The sequence below is a fragment of the Sodiomyces alcalophilus genome (assembly GCF_042370955.1).
Source record: "Sodiomyces alcalophilus JCM 7366 unplaced genomic scaffold ACRALscaffold_1, whole genome shotgun sequence".
NCBI lineage: Eukaryota > Fungi > Ascomycota > Sordariomycetes > Glomerellales > Plectosphaerellaceae > Sodiomyces > Sodiomyces alcalophilus.
Genome location: NW_027263532.1, coordinates 4,709,497 through 4,729,258, shown reverse-complemented (window position 1 = coordinate 4,729,258; position 19,762 = coordinate 4,709,497). Strand labels below are relative to the sequence as shown.

The 19,762-nt window shown below is 54.2% G+C and overlaps 9 protein-coding genes across 9 annotated transcripts; 6 read left to right on the top strand and 3 right to left on the bottom strand.

Moving 5' to 3' along the window:
• Positions 1 to 254: 254 nt before the first annotated feature.
• On the top strand, positions 255 to 1,867 carry ACRALDRAFT_2039460 (uncharacterized protein; the record flags this gene model as incomplete). Its single annotated transcript, XM_071020964.1, has 4 exons — positions 255 to 368; positions 503 to 640; positions 717 to 1,080; positions 1,164 to 1,867. 4 exons carry the CDS (start codon positions 255 to 257, stop codon positions 1,865 to 1,867), a joined length of 1,320 nt encoding a protein of 439 aa, XP_070879947.1.
• Positions 1,868 to 2,138: 271 nt separating this feature from the next.
• Positions 2,139 to 3,242, bottom strand: ACRALDRAFT_2024809 (uncharacterized protein; the record flags this gene model as incomplete). The annotated part of the gene is made up of 1 exon (XM_071020259.1): positions 2,139 to 3,242. One exon carries the CDS (start codon positions 3,240 to 3,242, stop codon positions 2,139 to 2,141), a length of 1,104 nt encoding a protein of 367 aa, XP_070879946.1.
• A 293-nt stretch (positions 3,243 to 3,535) lies between these two features.
• ACRALDRAFT_2031908 (uncharacterized protein) lies at positions 3,536 to 5,710 on the top strand. Its single transcript, XM_071020692.1, has 4 exons — positions 3,536 to 3,824; positions 4,207 to 4,267; positions 4,327 to 4,438; positions 4,522 to 5,710. The coding sequence occupies exons 1-4, from the start codon at positions 3,742 to 3,744 to the stop codon at positions 5,562 to 5,564; spliced, it is 1,299 nt and encodes a 432-aa protein (XP_070879945.1). The 5' UTR covers positions 3,536 to 3,741; the 3' UTR covers positions 5,565 to 5,710.
• An 840-nt stretch (positions 5,711 to 6,550) lies between these two features.
• Positions 6,551 to 7,376, top strand: ACRALDRAFT_2093999 (uncharacterized protein; the record flags this gene model as incomplete). Its single annotated transcript, XM_071022649.1, has 2 exons — positions 6,551 to 6,721; positions 6,825 to 7,376. 2 exons carry the CDS (start codon positions 6,551 to 6,553, stop codon positions 7,374 to 7,376), a joined length of 723 nt encoding a protein of 240 aa, XP_070879944.1.
• A 2,531-nt stretch (positions 7,377 to 9,907) lies between these two features.
• On the top strand, positions 9,908 to 11,099 carry ACRALDRAFT_2039457 (uncharacterized protein; the record flags this gene model as incomplete). Its single annotated transcript, XM_071020963.1, has 3 exons — positions 9,908 to 10,075; positions 10,281 to 10,556; positions 10,731 to 11,099. 3 exons carry the CDS (start codon positions 9,908 to 9,910, stop codon positions 11,097 to 11,099), a joined length of 813 nt encoding a protein of 270 aa, XP_070879943.1.
• Positions 11,100 to 11,808: 709 nt separating this feature from the next.
• Positions 11,809 to 12,606, bottom strand: ACRALDRAFT_1027115 (uncharacterized protein; the record flags this gene model as incomplete). Its single annotated transcript, XM_071014808.1, has 1 exon — positions 11,809 to 12,606. The coding sequence occupies one exon, from the start codon at positions 12,604 to 12,606 to the stop codon at positions 11,809 to 11,811; it is 798 nt and encodes a 265-aa protein (XP_070879942.1).
• A 266-nt stretch (positions 12,607 to 12,872) lies between these two features.
• ACRALDRAFT_1038129 (40S ribosomal protein uS9) lies at positions 12,873 to 14,463 on the top strand. The gene is made up of 3 exons (XM_071015084.1): positions 12,873 to 13,072; positions 13,285 to 13,356; positions 13,542 to 14,463. Exons 1-3 carry the CDS (start codon positions 13,004 to 13,006, stop codon positions 13,830 to 13,832), a joined length of 432 nt encoding a protein of 143 aa, XP_070879941.1. The 5' UTR covers positions 12,873 to 13,003; the 3' UTR covers positions 13,833 to 14,463.
• Positions 14,464 to 15,576: 1,113 nt separating this feature from the next.
• Positions 15,577 to 16,389, bottom strand: ACRALDRAFT_1066667 (uncharacterized protein; the record flags this gene model as incomplete). The annotated part of the gene is made up of 1 exon (XM_071017377.1): positions 15,577 to 16,389. One exon carries the CDS (start codon positions 16,387 to 16,389, stop codon positions 15,577 to 15,579), a length of 813 nt encoding a protein of 270 aa, XP_070879940.1.
• Positions 16,390 to 17,071: 682 nt separating this feature from the next.
• Positions 17,072 to 19,676, top strand: ACRALDRAFT_205213 (uncharacterized protein; the record flags this gene model as incomplete). Its single annotated transcript, XM_071021636.1, has 19 exons — positions 17,072 to 17,170; positions 17,211 to 17,256; positions 17,292 to 17,330; positions 17,389 to 17,473; positions 17,534 to 17,606; positions 17,665 to 17,803; positions 17,883 to 17,971; positions 18,106 to 18,130; positions 18,179 to 18,261; positions 18,332 to 18,518; positions 18,545 to 18,611; positions 18,671 to 18,743; positions 18,804 to 18,847; positions 18,888 to 19,070; positions 19,109 to 19,145; positions 19,221 to 19,293; positions 19,337 to 19,411; positions 19,446 to 19,540; positions 19,623 to 19,676. The coding sequence occupies 19 exons, from the start codon at positions 17,072 to 17,074 to the stop codon at positions 19,674 to 19,676; spliced, it is 1,566 nt and encodes a 521-aa protein (XP_070879939.1).
• Between the last annotated feature and the right edge of the window lie 86 nt (positions 19,677 to 19,762).

Below are 19,762 nucleotides of genomic sequence, written 5' to 3'. Positions count from 1 at the left end.
ATTAGTCATCTGTGGGCGGGCACCTGTGGGTATAGCATAAAGTACCAAGTAGCTATGTACAGGTACCTACCCTCAGAGGAAAGAAGGGTTGAACTTCCGGTGATGCCCATCACGTTGAAGAACGAGCACACTATAATCACTTCGAAAATAAGGCCGACCAAATCGACCAAGATTTCAAACGGCTCTATTTACGTTTCCCTGCCTTTTTATTCATGTCAATACCAACTATTCCAGTCGGCTAACCCGCGGCCGCCATGGCCGTCCTCAATCTGACTCTCAGTGAGGACGCCGTCGTCGCCCTTCGCGACGCCCTCATCTGCCTTAATAAATTCAGCGACGACGTTTCCCTGGAAGCTCAGAAGGACAAGGTTTGTCCCGTCCTCGTACTCATCACAGAACCGACATCTTCGGCCATCCCATCACAGACTGGACTTCGTCCTCAACAAAACTATAGCACGGTCTTGCGCTAATCGCTCTGCTCCCTCCTTTCGGCAATGCACAGCTCATCCTCACCGCACTCAATTCATCCAAATCTGCTTACGCTTGTTTTTCATTCTCTACCACGCGCTTCTGCTCGCGCTATCACTTTGAAGGCAGCCTTCAGAACACGGAAAAGTTCTATTGTACTCTTTACATCCGAGTGAGTCCTATACCCTCCGCCAAGGCCAGTCATGCTTCTCGTGTCTCCGTCCTGCTAATAGCACCGAGCACACTAGGCTTTGATTTCCATATTCCGCAGCCGCATTGGCGGAGAAGCCCAGCGTGACCGCGAGAAGGAGAGCCTTATCGACCGCTGTGAGGTCGCCATCGAAGATGGACCGGGCGTCCAAAGCCGCTTCATCGCTAAACTCGTCTTCCGGAACGGCATAGCCTCCACGCATCGTCTCCCCTTTGAGGTGGTCGTACCCGTGCACGCCAAGTTCAATCGTGAGGAGGCAACCAACCATTGGACCATCCCGTCGAGGACGCTGCGGCAGCTGATGGATCATTTCGGGCCCGGCGTGGAGCTCTTGGACATCAACTCGGACGGAGAACATGTCAAATTCACCTGTTTCACCGAAAAATCGGTCAATGGAGATGGTATGTGCTGCGTCCATTCCTCTGTCCTGCGAGTTGCACTTGAACCTAGAAACTAGGCAGACGTATGCTAACCATCACGTCAGAGGTTCTCAAGAAGCCGCTGCGTACATCCATAGCCATCGAGGTTGACGAATTCGAGGACCTCGAAGTCGAAGACAACCTGCACATCGTTATGAACGTGCGCGACTTCCGAGCCATTATGCAACACGCTGGTATTGCCGGTACCAATGTGACGGCCCGCTACTCTGGTCCAGCCCGTCCCATGCAGCTAACCTACCTTGGTGACGCCGTGTCTTGCGAGTTTCTCCTCATGACCGTGGGTGAGCGCAGCGCCAACCCTCCCCACAAAACCAAGAAGGGGAAAAGCTCCAATAGCGGCACAAGAGGCGCGCAGCAGCAGCAGCAGCTCGAAGCCGCGTCTAGGAGACAGAGTGCTGCGCCGTCTGAACAGCCCCGGAAAACCCCGCAACCGCAAGCCTCAGCCCAGGTACAGTCCAGGCTAGGTAGTGCCCTACAGCCCCCGCCCCAGAATTCAATGCTTTCGGCCGCAGCAGGTGTTGGAAGGATGTCGGCGTTTGATCTTCGTCCGTCTCAGCGGCCAGCTCCGCCGCCTACTATGCGCTCGGAGGGCCTGTTTGTAGATGACTACGAGTGGGAGCCTGTGCAGGAGGACGATGAGGGGACAGAGGAGAATGCTAGGTTAGAATGGGACCAAAGCGTCCAAACTGTGAGGCCTCACCCATCATGTTCCACCTTCTTACTCCAGCTATCTGTTACTGACGAATAGTTTCAGCCCGAGCCTGCGTCTCGCATCGATCACCCCATTGAGGGTGAAATGGACGAAACGAACGCGGACGCGACACAGGCAAGCAGCATTGGCCTGGAGCCGACACAGCGTCTTTCAGAAGTGGAGCGTATGGGACTGTTCTTTCGAGAATAAGGTAGGGGGAGCAGAGGGTAACATGGACCCCGGACAGGATTCCGGGACATATTGACTCTTTTCTGGGGATTTGATGATCGATGGGCCCGCCGACCATCCCCTTTGATTCAACTGGTGTTCAACCAGTCGTGATATTGACCCAACTTGTCGCACAGCCGGCGCCAACGCCTGCAATCTTAGAACCGGACGGAATAAATTTTGACGAGGCGATGACATTCCAGCGGCCCTTGACATTATTGTTTTCCACCTGCGGTCCGCAGTTGCCGTGTTCTGCCCAACCCCAGGACAGTACTTCGCCGTCCTGGGTCAGAACTACAGCGTGTTCACTTCCGATGGCGATCTTGGCGAGTTTGGGTAGATTCGGCGGCGCAAGCTGCCCGTGATTGTCCCGGCCCCAAGATAGGAGTGACCCATCTTGCTGCAAGACGTAGACATTGCTCCAGCCGGCCCCGACATCTTTCCACCCGGGAACCTGCGGCGGTGCCGATGAGCGGATGCTCCATTTGTCAGACCCGAGAATTTCCAGGCGACCGGTTTCTGGCTCGCCAAACAAGCACGTAAATTCCCGGCCGCACACGGCTCGCGCAATCTTGAAATCAATTCCTTCGATCTTCCTGGGCGTATGAATGTTACCCCCGGGACTACCGGCTTGGCCCTTGCGCCCATTTCCCCAGGCATAGGCATCCCCGTTACTTAGTACCGCAACGACGTGTCCCATGCCAGCGGCGAGGTCCACAACTTCGGTTTCTGGGGGTGGAAAGTCCTTGAAGAGCGTGGCAGAAGGCGAGCGAACGAGCAACTCCCCATGACCCAGTTCGCCTTTCGCACCGGCACCAAAGCTGTACAGCTTCGTGACCTTGCCCCGGGCGTCCCACTTGGCGATGAATGATGCTTCCCACGTCGCCGCGATCAGTGCCACATCTTTCGCGCCGGTAGCTGCATCGTCGCCTTCTCTTGCGAGCTGGATAGGTTGAAAGACTGATTCGCTCGTCAAAGCTGATGACGTAAGTCCACAGGCGCCGGAAGTGGCATCGCCGCTCCAGTAGAGTTTTCCATCTTGGGTAAGAATAAGGGTGTGGTTGCCACCGGCTGCTATCTTGGACACGGGAGACTCCGGGGACTCGGGGTGGAATAGGACCTGTTTGGGCACCGAAACATCTTCCTTATGGGATATTCCGAGCTGGCCTGAGCCGTTCGACCCCAGCGTGAAAATAACGGACATTCTTATCGAGAAAACCCAAGGCCCAAAACTTGGAAATCGTACATGCGAATAGGCATACAAGTTGAAGGATGAGAGGGGTCTCCAGGCTCAGAATTCCAGGTACCCCACGTTGTATTCGAAGGGAAGCCAAGAAGAGAGATTGGTAATCACGGTGGCTGGTTCGGCGACCGTCACGTGACCATTTTCAAGCCCAGACCCATATGCTAAGCAAGATGCCCCACTTTCGGACCAACCACAAAAACTCGCGACCTCCCAGCTTTCCTCTCCATTCCTTCTTTTTCTCTTTGTTCCAGGTTCAGAAGATTTTCGAGCTACCACCCAACCACTGAGTCACCATCGGCGCGTTGGCAAGTGGGGAAGCCGGCTCTAGAAATTCTTCTTCCAGGATGTGAGTTCTTTGGACTTGTTGCATAGTCCTAGAACAACACAATTCGTTCCACGATGGCCTCTTCGTCGGCTCCCTCAGCTGCGCCCATTGGGCAGAATCGTCCAGCCCGGGATGGAAGACTTTGTCGTCGGTCTCATTGGCATGGGTGACATGGGGAAGATGTATGCGCAGAGGATTTCCGCTGCCGGTTGGAAGTGAGTACGTCCGGCAACTTCCATCTGTTGGACTGCTCGGAGAACCTCTGCGCTTCAGGGTCTATGGTATGTCTTTTATTTTTTTTTTCTCGTTCACGTTTCCAATCTCCTCCCCTCCCCCTTGGTATGATGACATGAGCGCATTTGGCTAGAGTATCGTTCGGGACGCTCTCAGTCGACTATTCTTGTCTCTGGGAAGCGTTCCGTGCTTTCCATGATGATCCCCTAGCTACCTTAACATACTTCTGTCTGACCACACACCCTTGTCAAATCCTTCTATGGCATGTCTTGATGGAAACGTTTTCACTGACAAGTTGACAGAACCAGGACTTCCGTTATTTTCTTCGTGCCCGTCTATCGTGAGACTAACAGCGGCGGACAGAATACTAGCCTGTGATACGGAGGAAAAATACGAGGCGCTGAGGGAAGAATTTGCTGGCAATGTATGGGCTTTTGCCTTCCCGCAATTAGTCCTAGTATCACAGCTGAGTATGAAGAATAGAACCGTATACAAATTTGCCGCAACGGTCACTTGGTCTCGAGAGCCAGCGACTACATCATCTATAGTGTGGAGGCCGCCGCCATTCACAACGTAATTGCTCAATATGGACCTTGTATGCCACGTTCCCTGTGCTCCCTATTGGAATCTGATGTCCTCGTATCGGTACATTTTCTAACCCTATCGTGCTTCTCGCAGCCACCAAGCTTGGTGCCATTGTTGGCGGACAGACGTCGTGCAAAGACCCCGAGATCAAAGCCTTCGAGCGCCATCTCCCCATAGACGTGGACATCGTCTCGTGTCACTCTCTCCATGGACCGGGCGTCGATCCTCACAACCAACCGCTTGTCATCATCCCCCACCGCGCATCCCCTGCCTCCGTGGCCAAGGCCGAAACGGTCCTGTCCGTGCTGGGTTCCAAACACGTCACCCTCTCGGCCAAAGAGCACGACCGCATCACAGCCGACACGCAGGCCGTGACACACGCCGCGTTCCTCTCCATGGGCAAGGCCTGGCACGCCAACCGCCAGTTCCCATGGGAGATGACGCGGTACGTCGGAGGGGTGGAGAACGTCAAGATTAACATTATGCTCCGCATTTATTCCCAGAAATGGCACGTGTACGCCGGCCTCGCGATCCTTAATCCGGAGGCCCGCAAACAGATCCCCCAGTACGCCCGCAGCGTGACGGCGCTGTATAAGCTGATGCTCGAGGGCGACCTGGAGGCGCTGCGAACCCGCGTACTGGCGGCCAAGGAAAAGGTGTTCGGGCGGGATGACGCGCCGCTCTGGGAGGGCCAGCCGCTGCTCATCCCGGATCTGCTGGAACGGTTCTCGCTGGGGCGCAAGGAGGCGGAGGAGGCGCCGAGGGCCAACAACCACCTCAGCCTGCTGGCCATGGTGGATTGTTGGGCGGAACTCGGTATCGTGCCGTACAACCACATGGTCTGCTCGACGCCGCTCTTCCGGTTGTGGCTGGGCGTGACTGAGCACGTGTTCCGGAGCCCGGGGGTTTTGGACGAGGCGCTCCGTGTTGCGGTCCAGGACAGGACGTACCGGTCCGACGACCTCGAGTTTACTTTTGCTGCCAGGGGATGGGCGGAGTGCGTGTCTCTGGGCCACTTTGAGACGTGGAAGAATCGGTTCGAAACGACGCAGGAGTTCTTTCAACCGCGGTTCAAAGATGCTACTGTGGTTAATAATGCCATGATGAAGGCTGTTCTGGAGAGCACGAGGAACTAAGGAGGTAGGCAACCATAGATCAAGTCGGGAATCTGTGTTGTTGGTATAGCTGAACGAAGGCGCACAGTGCCTCATTGTGAAAGATAGCAACCTCCAGTCGTCGCTCATGTAAGCGACCTTGGTTTATATATATTATTGTCTCTGTCGGGCCTGTCTCTGTATCTTCTCTCACGAGCTCTCATTCACGACTTGGTATGTTCCTAAACTGCCCTGGCTTAGACTCCAGAATAGCTAAAGCCAAGATCATCTCCTTTCTAACCGCTGTCCTTTGTAAGTCTCTTTGACTCACAATAAAGGTCACCAGGCTGTCTCTTCTTTGACATAGAGGCCTCTGAACATAACATATCAAGCATCGAGCTCGCTCAAATCGGGTGGACTTCTCAGTATTCTACCATTCTATCCATCTAAGGTACCTCCTACCTACCTAGATCCAAATGAGAGGACAGGATCGCACCTTCCCCCCTTTCTCGACCGGCTTCTAGTAAAAGGGAAGGTACGACCGTATACTCTTGCCCTCACTTCGTCCTGTTTCGTCACTGGCCACAATGACAACAACTCCTGATTTAACCCTTCCGATGCCGGAACTGTCTAACGATGGAGAGGCGCCGAGTCGGCCATCTGGTGGCCAAAACACCAACAACACCAATATCCCTCAACCATCTCAGCGCCGGATTACTTTCCAGTGTCCAAGTGGCGCGCCCTCAGCCCCAACCGCCGCATCGGACCGTCCTCGGTTTAGTGGAGAGGGAACTCGCTCGGCCCAAAGCCAACGTCAGCATCATCAGGTCATGACTCCACAGCCACGAGTCGAAGCGAAGACTGGAGAAGTCCATACCAATATACGGTCGTCGACATCGCAGTCCGCCAACTCTGGGGCCAGGGTAAAGATAGCGATGCCAGTCCCGTGTCCTCCTCCCCAAGCGCCCCCGGGGCTGGCCAGCTCCTCATTTCAGTCTCGGGTTGGCCCTCGTAGTGGCCTCACTATTATGGCGCGTCGCAGTCTCGGTGCCACCTGTACGCATACCACCATGACCCGTATCTACAGCGTCGATCTCCGTTGCGATTCCTGCCATCAACTAGGGGCTTTCGGTTGGCTGTACCGCTGCACTCAGGACCGAGAGGAGCTCATCCGCCAGATGCTCGCTGTCGGAAGCAAGGTATGTTTAGTCTTCGCATTTCTATACTCCATCCCAAGTTCCGTTTCTTTGGAGGCCACGAGGGGGAAGGAGGGCCGAGGCACTAACTCGATCATATGAGTAGAGGGCCACTTTCGACGAAATTGGCGATGAGCTGGCAGCACAAGTCAAGCCGCGGTTGCGAGGTCCCGAGGCGCGAGCAGACAAGCTGAGCTTCTTCGATGAAATTACCCCTGAGCAACTGCGGACCTACTCGGCCGAACAGGTTGCAACCATTCTACGCCAACGCGAGCACGTCAAGAAAGTCATCCAAGAGGAACTAGCCAAGCATCGGGAGGACAGAGCAGAAAAGGCACGACTTGTCGAGTCGCGCGACAAGACGGATGAACATGCTCTCCCGGAGACGGCCAGGATCGATCGTTGGGATGAACTCCAGAAAACGAAACCCTGGGTCCCGCGCCCTGAGGACGAGTGCCAGTTCAAGGTATGCCCGACTTGTCGAGAGACCGGGGCGGAACGCGCGTGCATCAGCCTCAACGGCGTCCTCAATGGTGATATCCCTGCGACGGCTGCTACAGGATACGGATTTCACATCTTCGACCGGCGACCGGTGTATGATGCCGCTTTCGTGGCCAAGCTGGGCCAGCACGCCAGTCACGTTGTAAGTGCAATATAGTTACATATCCCTTATATTAGGAGGACAACAGCGGAGAGTGGCTCACAATTGTTCTCATAACAGGCTCCTGTTTTCGCCGCAGATTACGATCCGTTTGCCATGCGCGCTGAACGAGGCGACTCGACAACCACTTCTATATCGAGCGGCACTAGCGGCATGGACGCTCAACAACCTGACCTGAAGTCGTGGAATAAAGGAGACTGGTATACGCCGGCGGGCGTACCGTATGTGCCTTACGTGCCGTCTTATACAGCGTCCCAACATATCGCTTCTTCCATCAACAAGGGGCACCTCCCTCGATCACCAGGGTCCCCAGATCTTTCTCATCTCACGGATGCAGGTCATGCAGCAAGGCAAGGTGGTCAAGGGAGCTCGCAAGACCAAGGAGGCCTAACACCGCCCTGTCCCACTTTGGCGGAAAGTGTGACAACCCTCTCAGAGAAAACGACGGAAATGGAGAAGCGCGAGTCGGACGAAGGAAAATTCAGCGACAAGCCTCTTGAAGTAGACAGGGGTGTTGCGCTCTCGGAAGAAAACGTCGAGTTACATATTCCAGACGTGCTTACTCAAGTCTAGATGAGGGGTTGGAACCAACAGAAACGGCGATTGTTAGGGGCCTGTACTCGGTCTTCCTGCGGTCACCTCTACATTTGGTCATGGTGCTTGCGTTCTGCGTCGCATTGCGCTCACTCCAGGCTAGATTCGGTTGTTGCATGGCTTTGACTGTGGGATCAGCTCATCGCGTGGTTTCAGCTATGGGATTTCGTCCGGGCAAGATTTACAACTGACAGAGAAGTGACTGAACGTATTTTCTCAAAGTGCCTCGTAAGTATTCAAGGTTACGGAACAGATACGAGAAGAGTATTTACGAAATCTGCCGTGTGCTGTCTGTCTATCTGCAATGCAACATAGCAACGACTTCCCAGCCACTTGGTTCATTTCAGGGGTATGTAGGGCGATGGGAGACGCAGTAACAGGAGAGTGGCTCTGGTATGAGAGTGTCCATGCCGGCCCCTGGTGGTCTCCCGACTCTCCTCAGTGTCTCCACGAACGCCAGGTTGTAGCTTTGACAGTGTGGTAGAATCAGTCTATTCACGAGACTAGGGACGATCACTCTGGTTCAGGGATGCCCATTGCCGGCCAGACTCACCCCGGTGGCTCCGATGTCGTATCATAAATAGCCCTCTCAATGCCCATCAGCGCGTTGACAAAACGCCTGCTTAGAGCTTTCAGGAGAAGATCACGGAGATTCGTAGGGCTCGGCGCTCAACATATCCAAGCTGGTCACTGCTATGGGGATACAAATGTACCCATACACCCTGGAATCACCCTCGGCTGTCACAGAAGGGATTATGCCCAAGAAGCGGGCAGAGACAACTACGCTAGGCCAATGTTCAAGGGCTTGATAAAGCACATGCCTCTGTTCGGGTGCAAGGCTTGGGTGACCTGTTTGCCATTAGCAAGTCGTCTTGTCTGTTGGGCGGATCACGTGATCCTGGTCACGATGTGCCTCATATTGCGCCTTCGACAGGGACGTAGATGGCCGTAGATCTTGATCAATGAACAATATCTCGAGGATCTTGATTTCAACGGGTCACCTTATAAATGTGACCTTTCTTAAAAAAATCTTAAGGGGGTGATTGCTAAAGTACCCTGAGGTGGTGGCTCATGGCGATTCATGGGGAGGAGTCAAAAGTACCTGTAGGTTGTACTTCACTCCTCAGATGTAATGTACCTAGGTATTGATTCGTAATTACACGTATCTTGCAACCCGACAATGCCAGTGGTTATGTTAGGGTTGGTATGAAAATATAAACCATGTCATAGGCAGGCCTTCTCTTTATTTTAAGAAAAAGCAGTAACACCGAGGACCCCAATGCAGAATTAGGAGCACAGAGTAAGCTCTTGTCGTGAATAATCACCGGGTGCGAAGTGGTCGGTACATCAGCTGGGGGTCAACAAATACAGATCCATACGTAAACATGTGGCTGACCAAACCGCGGTCGGTCGGCATAGCGACGCGACAAACAAATCATTGGCCGTCCCACACGCCACGATACAAAGAGCCCGGGCCCTCGAGCCGCATTTCGACCTCCCCAACCCACACCGCAGCTCCTCTCGCATCTACCTTGCCCCCTCAATTGACGCGACAATCATTGAGGATATCCTGGCGGACATGATTTTCGGTTCGATTTTCGAAGCCTAGATATCGTCCATCCAAATTTTCGGTTAATTGTTTGCGACATTCTATTGAATCCTCCAGGCCCCTTGTCTCTAGCCCAGCCCAGCCGGGAAACGGAGACCGAGACAACACACAGACAAGACCGGTTCTGGTGCGACGACGCACGAACGACGAAAACTAAACAATAACAACCTTGTTCCTCTTTATTAAAAAAAGACAATACTCGACGACAGGAATTCGCGATAAGCATTCGGCGCTTCACGACTCGACGACATAGACGGTTACGCGACGTGATAACGAAGACAACGGTAATCGCAAACGCAAACGCGGTCAGCGCACAAGGAACGCCATGTCGGTCAAATTCGAAAGCGAGACGATACGCCGCGGCGTCGAGAAGGCTCGCGAACTCATCGAGGACGACATTCCCGGCACCAGCGGCAAGCGGCCCATCGCTGCCGCCATCGGCACCGCCCTCACCGGTGGGAGGAAGAATGCCGGCACCCAGGGCTACCTTGCGGTTCGTCTCATCCATGAGCAATGTTCCATCTCTTCATCTGATCTGTCCTCTTTCCGTCCCACCTCGCCGTTACGATGACGTGCATCCGTCACAACAGAAAGAGAAGGAAAACAAGAAAAACAGCACAAATAGAACAACACCTCGGTCGCACAGGATGTTCGGTAATACAGTAGCGGGTAGACTGACACTTCTCATCTTCGTATAGGCCTACATCAAGCAGATCGAGGAGAACCCGCTGCGCACCAAGATGCTGACTGCCGGCACCCTGGCCGGCGCTCAGGAACTCATCGCCTCGTGGCTTGCCAAGGACCGCAACAAGCACGGCAACTACTTCACCTCTCGTGTGCCCAAGATGGCCGCCTATGGTGCTCTCCTCAGTGCGCCCGTCGGCCATTTCCTTATCTGGTTCCTGCAGAAGGTCTTCTCCAACCGCACTAGCCTGCGCTCCAAGATTTTGCAGATTCTCGCTAGTAACCTCATCGTGCGTCATCCCTCCCCAGCTATCGTGCTTCCATCGCTCTTCCTTGCCTCGATCTCTCCAATTTCCGAACAATGCCAAGCAGTTGGAAGACCATCATTCCATTCATATAAAACAGAAGGGAAAGGAAAAGAGGGGCGACAATCGAAGAAAACCAAAGACTGATAAATCTCGCAGATTGCCCCTATCCAAAACTCCATCTACCTCATCGCCATGGCTCTCATCGCCGGCGCCCGCACCTTCCATCAAGTCCGTGCCACCGTCCGCATTGGCTTCTGGAAGGTCATGAAGGTCAGCTGGATCACCTCGCCCATCTGCCTTGCCTTCGCCCAGAAGTTCCTCCCCGACCAGCTCTGGGTCCCCTTCTTCAACCTCGTCAGCTTCGTCATTGGCACCTACATCAACACCGTCACCAAGAAGAAGCGCCTCGCCGCCCTCCGCAAGAAGCACTTCGGCAGCGCCGGTGCTCCCGGCATGGGCGGCCGTCCCGAGGACTACCCCCCCATGGGTCCTCCGGGTCCCATGGGCCCGAACCCTCCTTATTAAAGTTGATGAAACATGAAACGCCGAGGTGTACGAGGTGAGCCGGAGAGAAAGCGGGGATGGGGATAGGTAGTGAGAGGGGCCGAAGGAGTGGCGTGTCTATAATATGCGGTGACAATACTCAACACTTGAGGTTGGATATATCAGGAGTTTTGTGGGGCTGGAGAAGGCGGAACATGTGAGGTGGCTGCTGCAATGAGAAGACATATATGTAGAGCGTGCGCGAGGAGAACGTTTCAGGTGAGCTCTCGAGTTCACTAACGAAACATCGCTTGTAAACTGTTGTTATGTTAACCTTTATTGTTTCTATGCTTTCTTCCATCTTGTCATGCTGCATGGCTGTGACGGTAGATAGGTCGAAATCTTATGTGTTTGGTCTGGGTTCGAACTGCCTCCTTGACTCCAATGTCCGACCCAGGGAAGTGTCGATGGAGCGAACTACCACAGACCTGTTCCGATTCTCTTCTGAACCCGTCGCTTCCATGTCCAATTATCGACCGGCCCACGTTGGCCGGCGTGTCGGAGATTCAAAACCATGGACCCCAGACCTGACGCTGTTCCTCATGGTACGTTTACCCGGCGAAACCTGCTCGGAGTTCATGGACACGTCTGGGCCCATGCGTATGCGACATGCGTGGGTATGGCATCATGGAGAACACTCCCTGGCAGCTTTGTTTTTCTTTTCCCTTCAGCCCCATGGCTCCCTGGCTATTCAACCCCCTTGGTTCTCGGACGGCATTGCCGCCCCTGCCGCTCCATTTACCATGAAATCGGGGCTCCAGTATTCCCACTCACCGGGACACTGCTTATCAACCCAAAGCATACCTTCCCCAAGGAGGTCCTCTATCGCAGTGATGGCGCGGGCACGGGTCCAGCCAAGATTATCCATGAGCATGCCAACACTTACGTAGCCCAGCACCTGGGCAGCCTCGAGGACGGCGCTCTGGTCGGTGTTCAGCTCCTTGGGCACACTGCGAATGTAGCTCTTCCTCCCGACACGAATGACGTTAAAGGAGCTGCCCAGCGGCTTAAGGGTCCCCACGGCGCGCAGGATGTCATCCTCCGTCACCTCGGGGCTACCTTCCGGCCGCGTCTTCGTAATGCGCTCCTTGACCTCGCGGACGCCAATGAGACCGCCGTTCTCGGGTCGGGTGGCGGTGCACACCTCGACAACACGGACCGCAAGCTCGAAGTAAAAGTCGTTGAGCGGACGGCCGAGGAGCTGTGCCCAGACCGAGCTGCCTGACGAAGAAGAAGAAGACGAGGAGGCCAGAGGGTCGACGCCTATCGCAGTGCACATGCGAGCGAATTGGGCGCGGAACGAAGGGTCGGAGCGGATATCTTTGGCATGGGTTTGGGCAAACTGTTGCAGGAGAGAGCGAAAGACGGCGAGCTGGGTCTCTAGGGCAGCAGCATTCGTGTTACGGAGATTGCTACCGTGACTAGCATATTGGGCGGATGTGATGCGCGAGCGGTCAAACGCCCCGATTCCAATGCCCTTGCGGGACATGGTTGCTGGTGGTCGACGCTTTGGCCGGAGAAGAGCAATAGACTACCGATCATACAAAAGTAGAAGGCATACGAAGTAGGTATCCAAGGATATCGGCATGGGAGAGGGGTCGGAACGACATGGATGACATAATCCCCCACCGGCGGTAGGGAAAATCACGTGCATCTTACGGCAGAATGGACCCGCCGTCCCAGATTACCTAATCGGGCCTAGCCCCGGCCAAGCGCACGCACAACCCTCACACAAGTGGCCGATTTCAATTTTGCAAAGCGAAAGAAAGCGAAAGTGAGTAAAGCACGACAAACGCCTTTTATCGCCGACCGACCTGTCAACCCACCTCCGCTGCTGCGACACTCAATCCTCTCGCAAGGCCACATATCCCCCTCCAGCAGCAATCATGTCGTCCACCCAGAGCGTCCAGTGCTTCGGCAAGAAGAAGACGGCCACCGCCGTTGCCCACTGCAAGGTTCGCGCCGACCTTTTTCCCCCTTTCGATCGTCGTTGTTTGGGGGATTAGGAGAATTGTGTGGAAGATGAGAATGTTTGCAACGTGCTTTTGGAACGGGAAACAAGCAGAGGGGGAATACAAAAATACAACCAAAGGAATTGAAGATCAAGAAAGACTGGGGAAACTCATATACGGGACGAATTGTAACTGACGAACGTCGATTCTTCTAGGCCGGCAAGGGTCTCATCAAGGTCAACGGCAGGCCTCTGGCGCTTGTCCAGCCCGAGATCCTCCGCTTCAAGGTACGACTCACGATGCCTCTCCCCATTTTCTCCATGCTGCGCTCAGCCTACCGACCCATTCCCACATGTCGAACCTTTTCCCTCTTCAGAATGCAGCCTATACGCGATCTCCCCCGAAATTATCCTCCAATACAACCCCCGATGGATGAAACGCGAGACTTGAATGCTAACTGGCAATGTGTTAGGTCTACGAGCCTCTCCTGATCCTCGGCCTCGACAAGTTCGCCGATGTCGACATCCGCGTCCGCGTCTCCGGCGGCGGTCACACCTCTCAGATCTACGCCATCCGCCAGGCCATCTCCAAGGCCCTCATCGCCTACTACCAGAAGTTCGTCGATGAGCACTCCAAGAACATGCTCAAGCAGGCTCTCGTGAGCTACGACCGCACTCTCCTCGTCGCCGACAACCGCCGGTGCGAGCCCAAGAAGTTCGGCGGTCCCGGCGCCCGCTCTCGCTTCCAGAAGTCCTACCGTTAAACGAACCCCACCCGATTTGCACCCATCCTCTTTTCGTGGCGGGGGTGCTGGTGGTGGTGGTGTGGTGTTGGTGGTGGTGAGCATGGGCGACCGGCGCATGGGTATGCTATGTCATGTACTCGTGCGCTGGTTACCTGGAGAAACGAAAGACGGGCTGGCGGCGGAAGGCGAATGGCTGGTTGGCTAGGGCTACCGCTGGGGCCCGAGAATACCCAATCCGAGGCCCCAGCCCCCCTTGCGCGCCGTCTTTGGGAAATGCATGGTCGCAACTATTCACCCGGAGTCAACAGTGGATCAAAACTTAAAGGGGGGCTTACGGGGTTATTGTGCGCGCGTCGTCTTTTCCGATTATGCATTTGCATGGCCAAGAGGCTAGGCTAGGCTGGTTTGTAAAGGGTCAGGCAGGCAAATGAAACATTGATCAAAGAGTTCATGACTTCCGTCGGGTTGGGGAGGGAATGTCCATGATGCATGGCGTGTCTTTTTCCGGAAGTGAATGTTCGTATCTGTTGGGTGTCGACGTTGTGTTTCCCACCATCCCAACCTGTGGTTCGCATAATGCGAGTTCACCAACCATAGAGAGTGGTCTCTTGATTCCCCTCGGAGGTCAACGATACGGGAAGCTACTGCGATTCTATACACCCAGCCTACATGTGCAAAAGTCAAGACTCCATCCAACGGAGGGCGACGCGGCATACAAACCCACCAAAAACCCTACAAAAAATGATACTCACTACTCCTCCAGGTCAAGGCATCTCTCAACCGGTCGAGACGCCATCTGTTTCCGTCTCTCTTTCTAAGACTCGAGCATTCTTTCTCCGCCTAACATCCGCCGATCACCAGAACCGACGTCGAGGATTCTTTTCTTGAACAAATGGGGACATTTTCTCGTTGCGAAACTTATCACTCTGGGCCGGTACCGATCGGCGTCCTTCGATTCGTTATCGATATCTGTCGCGGCAAGGTCGTGAGGCGACTCCATTCGACCATCTGGCAACCGGAACGCAGTTCCCATGCTATCCACGACAGTCATATGCAGAGGCTGCAGAGACGGACACCGGCCACGGGCTTCTTCTGCGTAGGGGGGCGCAGCGGAACTCGTTTCCGACGTCACTGGATATAACCTCATGTGAAGATTCGTACTTCCTTCGGATAAGGTCCCGCATGTCGAACTTTCGCCATTGCCGTGCTCGGGAAAGAGGCGGTCCACCATGGCCGGCGTTCCAGCGGCCTTATGCATGCTCTTGGACCGCACAGTCCAGAAGAGCCGGGCCCATCGTCTCTTTCCCGTCTTGCGTCCGCGCTTGCTTTGCTCGTGGGGAGCAGTATTCTCAGGGACTGAAGGCAGGTCTCCCAAAAAGTCGTCATCACTGAACTCGAGGGTATTCTCCTGGATGTTGGGCGCGACTCCGGCAGACCGCCTGTGCTCTCGGCGTAGCTTGCTGTCGTAATTCGCAGCCGTCCAGGTCTCAATGGCCAAGAGGGTCCGCCCAATGGCGAGATGGTCGTCTGAGCACAAGCTCGCCTCCTTGCATGAAAATCCCGATAATCGGAGCTTGTATGAGACGAGAGCACGGCATAACGATTCTCTAAAGTCAGGGATCCTCCCCAGGAGGTGCCCGCAGTCGATGTCATCGAACAGGAGAAGCTGGTGGTAAAACGTGTCCAGAAGTTGTCTCGCCAGCCCCGTCCCTTCTACTGGCAAGTCGCAGGCGCGAAGAACGAAGGCCTGCACCACGCGCCACTAGAGCTCGAGGCAGTCGTCGTTGTTCGCGAGGACGCCCGCAATGAAGAGGAACTGGAACTCCCCCACCAGATTGGAGTCCCCCTTTCCGGCGTCGGGCTGTTCGCGGAGAAAAGAAACGAGATGGGCCGTAGAATCATTGGCCTCCATCTCGACCTTTCCGGTCTTCTCCGCCTTCCCTTCCTGCTCGAGCGGGGCTCCCCGGGCCACCCTGGCGGATGCAAATGAAAGGTCGCTGCCGCATATGGTGGCGGAAATGCGCCGTTGGCCCATACCGCCACGAATCTCCGAGATGTCTCGCACACGATGGTCCGAGTGGACCCCCCAGTCACAGTCGCTCCGGCTTGTGACGCTGCGGAGGAGTGGTTCGGAGATACAGCTCGTAATGCACGACCAGATCGTTGCCGGCTCGGTATCACTCGCATAAGCCTCCGGTGCGCGTGGCGTTATCGTCCGAGCATCCCAGTGATCCGAAGCTGGCGCTGGGCAGGAGTACTGGAAGAGAGGTATGTTATGCTTGCCGATGGATTCCCGGTATAGCCGTCTTTCGTATGCGCTGGCATGGTGACCTAGGGTCTGGGTATACTGGTTCCATTGCATGACGTGGACGCTCTGCTTCTCGTGCGAGCTATAGACCCAGCAGCCGCTACGAGGAGATCCCCAGATCTTGGGAGTAGCCCACACAAAGTGAAATCCTGGAGGGACCCCCCGGATCCCGCAGCATTGGTCACCAAAGCCCACGTGGGCCATTGTATCGCAGCCGACAGTATACCCCTCAGGTAGGTCGGTAATAAGGATGATGTCTTCGGCCATTGTGCCATCGTCGTGAGCTTCCATCGGTCGTGACTCCACGGTGTTTCCAAAGGAGGATGGTATGCGAAGGATTTTGAACTACTGGCATTGTCAACGGCCAGACTGGCGTATGAGAGACAGTACACTAGGACATTGCAGGCGTTGCTAGTAGCTGCAATGGCAGCTTCAGCCCAGCTAGGGGATCACATACCCTGGGGTTGGTTCTAATATGTGGATGTAGGCGGCTGAACTCTAAGTCCCACGGATAGGGACCAACGTAGATATGTCTATCGAAACCGTCGAAGCTGATACGATCGTAGGTGTGGTATGGGGTGAGGGTGTCACGATATGGATTGGGATATTCACAATGGCGTCCGTGTCTTTCTTTGTTTTTTATTTATTTTTATTTATTATTTTGCGTTTGGTTATTTTACCGAGTACTCTTTTCTTACTGCCTGGTTGGCGCGTCATGTCCATGTACTTCGTATTTCTCGCCATTGCTCAAGCGGGAAGGAGGTTTCGGGGCAGCTCGGCGGTATTGTGAGTCCTTGCCCAACATTCGAGCCTCGGGGCAGGCGCCTCCTCCCGGGAGTGGCGTCTCGGCTGGTTTTAAACTTGGCGCCACAGGTTCAAAACGGGGGTTGTAAATAGGTACCTACGTATCTCAGGATGATTCAACATACCTACGGAATAGTTAATCAAGATGTCGGGATATTTGAGATTGGAGTACGAAGTAGGAGATGGCGCGTCATTATCCCCTAGACCCTACCCTAACTGGCCGTTCGCACCCTTCAGGCGCCCAGTGGCTATCTATCTTCCAGGCTATGTGGCTTGCTTTGAAGCGACTTGATGCATCGCCATATTCCACTTCGTATCAGACTGCGACGAGTAGGCTCTCCGAATCAGTTCCCAATATCAATCAGTAGTAAACTGGAATGAAAGAGAGCTGTCCATCGCCCGCCGTGTGCATCCAGTAATAGAGTAATATACATTCAGCATGGTAGATTCATTCTCGGTGAGGTTTGAAGGGCCGTTCCCTTTATCCTCTTCCGAGCAGCCTGGACGTTTCTTCTGGGCCAGTCACTGACGGGATGAGGTTGATGAGGTTGACGTTGCGATAGGTTAAACTAGATTACAAATAACCGTCTCTCCCGTTTCTGTTTAGGCAACCGCACTACATACTTAGTTTACGTTGTACATACACATCCCGCGCGCGTTTCCCACCTCCCGATCCAACGGTACACTAAGCCGGGCAATAAGTCACCGATGTTACAATGGCGGCTTTTAGAACAACAGGAAATGAAACGAACAAGCCAGAGCTGCGCGCTAAGATGGCGACGCACTAACGCAAGGCAGATCACTTGGCCGCCCATCTCTTTCCCCTTCCTTCCTTTCTCGATCCTCGCCATCACGCGCTATCATCCATCCATGCCACGTTTCCTGCCCCCGGCCTCCCTTTATTTTAGTCTACACTCCCCCTCCAGTCCGTCTCTCTCGGGTTACACCACGCTAAGGCCGGCATCGCAGGGGGGATCACCTTGACCATGGACTGGGGTATAATTCTGCCGGCACCTCGCGTCTTGGTAAAAAAGCATTTATGGGGGTGGAGATGGCCTTGTTTTTCCCTCGTCCTTGCTCTTTTTCTTTCACCTGAAATTTCACTCTTAAAACAAAACCTCTTCCATCGCATGTTACTTCGCTTCTTCTTTCTCTGTATATCGCACTCGGATTGCCTAGATTTTTGAACACCAAAGTCCCATTGGTGTAAATTACCTCCCTTTCGTATCCTATCGTTCCACGTGGCTGAAAGCTCAAGTCAAGCCGCGCATTCCCTTGCGAGACGAGACGGGCGCAAGAAATAAGATAAAAACAAAAACCGCCATTCCTGTGAATGTGGTCAGAAGAGAAAAATCTGGGTGAAGAGACTCATCCATGCTGCCGGTATTATGTGTGTCACATGTAGTTGAACATCGCAGCCCTGTCCATTTCACACTCCCTCGTGTTCCATTCTCTCATCTTATTCGTACTTCAGCGGGCGTGTGAACCCTCGGAGATGAACTCTCGGCCTACGAGAAGTCAAAATCCCAGCCCTTCTTCCATGTCTTTCTCTCATCTTCTCCAGAAAATGCTGAAGCATCATGGCCTGGGCAGTGCGATCATAGCAGGTTCGTGGTAGAGACGGTTACGTACTTCTCGTCTCTTCATGCGCCTCGTGCCGGGGAAAGCATCTTCTACCCCGCAATGTCAGTACGAAGTAGATAGGGACAAAACAGCCACCGACTCGACCCCTTAATCGAATGAGGGGGAATCAAGAGAATGAAGTACGAATACACTGCCGCCGTTGCCAGGACCAGACAGAGAAACTGGGCAAGATTGTACCAAGTAATTAGTACCCTACAATTAAGAAAAACGAAAGGCAGACCGCCATTTGTTAGCGCCATCCCCCAACTTTGCTCCTCGTGCGCCGTTTCCGCCCGCCGTACTCGGGCCCGTAGCCTAGACGCATCATTCCCGTTCAGGTTGTGTGACGGCGCCCGTCCTTCCCGACATCCGGACAATGCACTAAGATCGACGCTTAGGCGTGACCGTTCCTTAGGTCCTCCTCTGGGCGCCGTTGGTTCATCTTGGCCCATCGTGTCAACCAGACTGCGCCGCAGCTTTACCTATTCCCGACTAACACATAATATAAGTTGTACTTGTACGTACGTCCAAGGACCACAGACACGCATTGCACACGTAGGTACACCCCTCCCATGTCCAGCTGGTTCCTGTCCCGAGTACAAGGTAGCTAGTCCAAGCAGTTAGCTATTTTGACAACCCCGCCATTTCGCCAGCCTCGTCCATCGGTCTAGTCGGGCACCATCATCATGTTCTTGGCCATTTTGTCATCAGAAAATGTAATGCACATTGCGTTGTTGTTTAAAAGTTTGTTATTTGTATTACCAGTTCAGACACAACTCATATACAGGTTGGGAATGCATTATCAGCTATGCCTTCACCGCAAGGGTATCTTCCGTCCCATTGTCTCCCTCGAGGGACCCCTGTCTGAATCATAAAATGCATTGGTGAACCCACAGACACAGACCAGAGTAACTCTCCCGATCGTCGTCGCATGGCGTTTTCACACGGGCCGAACCACGAATCCGTACGATGCTGCCTCGCCATGACCAGGGTAAGAGAGAGAGATAGATACCATGCCATGAAGGTCGCCTATAGTAACAGCCATGCCGGAAGACGATGCAGTAAAAATGAAGAGAGGTTATGAGCTGGATGGCAGGCCTCGAGCTATGGAGAGCAGGAAGTTCTGATCATGATGTATGCCAGGTTCCCTTTATTATTTGCCATTATTGCAGGCCGTCCCGTTGTCGTTGGATTCGGCGACAGGCTCGAGCCT

Coding starts and splice junctions, on each gene's coding strand:
- ACRALDRAFT_1038129 (XM_071015084.1), top strand. CDS start 13,004: ATGTCGTCCACCCAGAGCGTCCAGTGCTTCGGCAAGAAGAAGACGGCC. Junction 13,073..13,284: donor CCGCCGTTGCCCACTGCAAG/GTTCGCGCCGAC, acceptor CGATTCTTCTAG/GCCGGCAAGGGTCTCATCAA. Junction 13,357..13,541: donor CCGAGATCCTCCGCTTCAAG/GTACGACTCACG, acceptor GCAATGTGTTAG/GTCTACGAGCCTCTCCTGAT.
- ACRALDRAFT_2031908 (XM_071020692.1), top strand. CDS start 3,742: ATGGAAGACTTTGTCGTCGGTCTCATTGGCATGGGTGACATGGGGAAG. Junction 3,825..4,206: donor ATTTCCGCTGCCGGTTGGAA/GTGAGTACGTCC, acceptor AGCGGCGGACAG/AATACTAGCCTGTGATACGG. Junction 4,439..4,521: donor AATTGCTCAATATGGACCTT/GTATGCCACGTT, acceptor TGCTTCTCGCAG/CCACCAAGCTTGGTGCCATT.